Source organism: Cystoisospora suis, assembly GCF_002600585.1.
Source record: "Cystoisospora suis strain Wien I chromosome Unknown contig_13717, whole genome shotgun sequence".
Lineage (NCBI taxonomy): Eukaryota > Apicomplexa > Conoidasida > Eucoccidiorida > Sarcocystidae > Cystoisospora > Cystoisospora suis.
Genome location: NW_027166459.1, coordinates 1 through 584, shown reverse-complemented (window position 1 = coordinate 584; position 584 = coordinate 1). Strand labels below are relative to the sequence as shown.

Here is a 584-nt window from a genome sequence, read left to right as displayed (position 1 = left end):
TCTTCTTCTTCTTCACCCCCCCACCTATACCATGGTTTGTTGCCGATCATTACTAGTCCCCACGCCTCATGCATATCCCTATTATCTACGCATCCAGATGGGTAGAGAGACACCCGTAAATAGATAGATAGATCTATCAAGACATCTCCAGATATCTATCGATATGTATGTGTATCATAGGTAGATATCTCTTGGATATTGATCTCTACCTTCTTTCGTCGCTTCGGCTTCGATCTCTTCTTCCGCTATAAGCATCTTGATAGTTTCTCCCTCGACTACTCGCATTGTGGCTACCACCACTCCCACTACTATTATTGTTGTAGATACTATCCCCCTCATCCTCCTCCTCTCCCCCTCTCCCATTATACTCGTCATCTCCTCCTCCTCTGCGTCCATTATTACTACTGCTGCTGCTTGTATGATTAAATTCATCATCGTGATGGTGGCGACGTCCTTCCTCGTCATCTCGACTACCATTATCTCTCCCTCCACTCCTTGGATGGCTACTATTACTTGTATTATGATGGTAGCTGCTACTATGGCCCGAGGAATAATAGTCATCTTCATCTTCTCCTCCTCCTCCT

The 584-nt window shown here is 45.2% G+C and overlaps 1 protein-coding gene across 1 annotated transcript; it reads right to left on the bottom strand.

The window, feature by feature from the left end:
* Positions 1 to 205: 205 nt before the first annotated feature.
* On the bottom strand, positions 206 to 584 carry CSUI_011559 (uncharacterized protein; the record flags this gene model as incomplete). Its single annotated transcript, XM_068071657.1, has 1 exon — positions 206 to 584. A coding segment is annotated over one exon (379 nt), but the record flags the coding sequence as incomplete, so codon positions are not given.